This window comes from Quercus suber, unplaced genomic scaffold (assembly GCF_002906115.3).
Source record: "Quercus suber isolate HL8 unplaced genomic scaffold, Cork oak 2.0 scaffold_155, whole genome shotgun sequence".
NCBI lineage: Eukaryota > Viridiplantae > Streptophyta > Magnoliopsida > Fagales > Fagaceae > Quercus > Quercus suber.
Window position 1 is genome coordinate 379,168 of NW_027069616.1, and position 2,920 is coordinate 382,087.

The 2,920-nt window shown below is 34.6% G+C and overlaps 1 protein-coding gene across 1 annotated transcript; it reads left to right on the forward strand.

The window, feature by feature from the left end:
* Positions 1–253: 253 nt before the first annotated feature.
* LOC112028859 (transcription factor WER) lies at positions 254–2,055 on the forward strand. The gene is made up of 3 exons (XM_024061556.2): positions 254–540; positions 672–801; positions 1,593–2,055. The coding sequence occupies exons 1-3, from the start codon at positions 423–425 to the stop codon at positions 1,960–1,962; spliced, it is 618 nt and encodes a 205-aa protein (XP_023917324.1). The 5' UTR covers positions 254–422; the 3' UTR covers positions 1,963–2,055.
* Positions 2,056–2,920: the final 865 nt, after the last annotated feature.

Genomic DNA, 2,920 nt, shown 5'->3' on the forward strand with positions numbered 1-2,920 from the left:
CTTGTAAACAAATTTGACTAATAGTACAAAATGGCTGTTGGGACCAATAGATTATTTGGTTTTGTGCCTTCTTTGATACCAGTTTTGTTTGTATAGTCTTGATGTACCTACCCAAAAATTAAAAAATTATATAACAAAGAATAGAAAAAAGAGTGTAGTTGGTTTTAGTGTTTTACATGATTTTCTCTGCTTGATTTAATTTTATAATCAAATGAAATGAAATCTATGCCCTCTTACTATAAAATAACCAGAAAGTACAAGGGACTTCGTTGACAAAACTTGCCCATGTGCATCACACACTGCCCAACACAGGAAAAAGGCCAGTGCATAGTGACATAGAAGGCCTTTCCAGGAGTCCAAGCTTACTTCACTAGTCTCCATCTCTCACATCTCTTTATCTTTAACACACAAAAAAAATAAAAATGGAAGCAGAGAATCAGTACAGGAAAGGGCTATGGACAGAGGAGGAGGACCAGATTCTACTAGAACACATAAGGGTGCATGGGAGAGGAAAGTGGAACCGCATACCTAAAGTGACAGGTAAATTTTCTCTAAGTATTAATATCTTAGGAATGAGCTAGCTAAGCTTGCTTCACATTTTCTAGTTATTTGCTTCACTTTGAAGCAAAGAGAAGTAGGGTTTCATTGCTTGTTGTGTGAATGACTTTTAGGTTTAAAGAGATGTGGGAAAAGCTGTAGGTTAAGGTGGCTTAATTACCTGAGCCCCAATGTGAAACGAGGTGGTTTTTCTGAGGAAGAAGAAGATCTCATTATTAGACTCCATAATCTCCTTGGAAACAGGTTCTGCTACCTCTTCTCCTTCAATTTTATTTTTTTATTTGTTGGTTCTGTTTTCTTTCTTTATTTCTTTATTTTATTTTTTCCTGTAACTTTTTAGATAAGGATGCTACCTTGATAGACTACAAGCTAGCTTGTGTCGGTCATTTGTTTGAGCCATATCATGTTTCAATGGTAGGTTAATTCACAGTCAAAATTATATATCCTCCTAGCATAATTGGAGGAGTGTTTTTTTAAAAGCTAGAGGGATATGGGAGATTCAAATCTATAGATTCTTCTCACATGAAGAACATAACAACTCTTAGGCTTGTACTAATTGAACTAGCTTTCTCTAAGGCATTGCCTTTGCTAAAAACACACACTTTAGATGCTTTTATTCTTCTCTTTTGGGGCTAAGAATGCGCTTTGGATTTGTACATTTAAGTGTTCATATTATGTTAATTAGAAGTTCATTTTATCCACATTATTGCTTCACTTATATTATATCACATTATATCTCTTTTTAATTTATTGAATGTGTGAAACATAGAATTTATATTCAAATAATTTTTTTTTTTTATACAAGATAGAATTTTACACTAGCATAATTTATGTGTGTGAAGCTATCTCTTGAAAACTTGAATATTGACCATTGCTTCTCACACTCCGTAAGTACTTATACATGTGAAATGACATCACATCAAAGATGCGCAGTGGTTAAATCTAAATAATTAAATAGGAATAAGAAAGAAAAGAAGTGCCATTAATAAGGTAGTAAATGCTAGCTGATGCTGATACCTATTGAATTTGTGTAGGTGGTCACTAATTGCGGGTCGAGTGCCAGGTAGAACTGACAACCAAGTAAAGAATCACTGGAACACTCATTTGTGCAAAAAGCTAGGCCTCAAAAAGCAAAATAGAAAAGTTGTGGGTACCTCCAGAAAACATTTTACTCAGCCGGAACAGACTAATAACACACTTTCCAGCAACAGTGATGCCAAAGCTATGGAAGTAAGTCAAAATGAAAACCCTTTATTGGTTGCTGATGGTGAGGCATCTAATGGAGAAGCACAATGGATGAGCAATAATTTTGCAGAATCATTGCCTTTCTTTCAGGAGGATAGTCCAGGCTTACTAGATTTTCTAGATGATTACCATTTTGACTTAGCATGGCAAAGCTTCTGACTTTTTTACCTCCTTTAATTAACTAATAAATAATATTTCTTTGTCATGAGTCATTCAATTATATTACATCATGTCAAGGTGACGAGTTCTTTATATCCTCTTGTATAATCTATCTTCAATTAATTTATATATTTGGAAACAGCTTATGCCTGATGAGCTATTAACAGCCAATTTAGGTGAGAGGAAAGCGAGGGGGTTTGATGGAATGAAAATAATTTTTAAACTATACTACCCCATTCCTTGCCCGATAGGATTGTTTAGAGCTTTTAGCATAACCCCAATGCATGGAATTCTTAATTTCTTTTTGTCCATTTTTGAAATGAGTAGGTAGGATTTTCTCAAAACAATGTTATAACTATTGAAAAACATTGTTAGGAATGAGAAACTTCTTAGGGAGGATCTAGAAAACTTGATGGATAGGGAAGAAATCAAGTGGGCTCGAAAAGCTAGAAGCAATTGGATTATTCAAGGTGATAGGAATATTAAGTATTTCCAGACTATTGTGAATCAGAGGAGAGCAAGAAACATGATTACACTACTTAGAAGAGAGGATGGGAATAACACCAATAATATTGAGGAAATTGAAGATTTGTTGCTAAAGCACTTTAAGGATAGATTTTATGAATCAAACTCTGTTAGGTTCTAAGGTCTTAGGATTTTATGTATTTAGAACTCTAATTTGTAATGTTGGCAAACCATGATCAAAACATTGTATGGTATCTTCTTTAGACTTGCTCAAAGTTGGTTTAATATTGTAAAGTTGGAATCGAGTGGCTGCAGAAGTATTTGGGACTCTCGGCCTGGCTCGATCGATCGAAGAATAGACTCGATCGATCGAAAATCGCACAGGTTGAATTTTCTGCAGAATTTCCAACTCAGCCCTACTTCATTAAACGTTTAGGGTTTTATGTTTTTACCCTAGGTATATAAATAAAACCCTAGCCACGTTTTTGAAGGT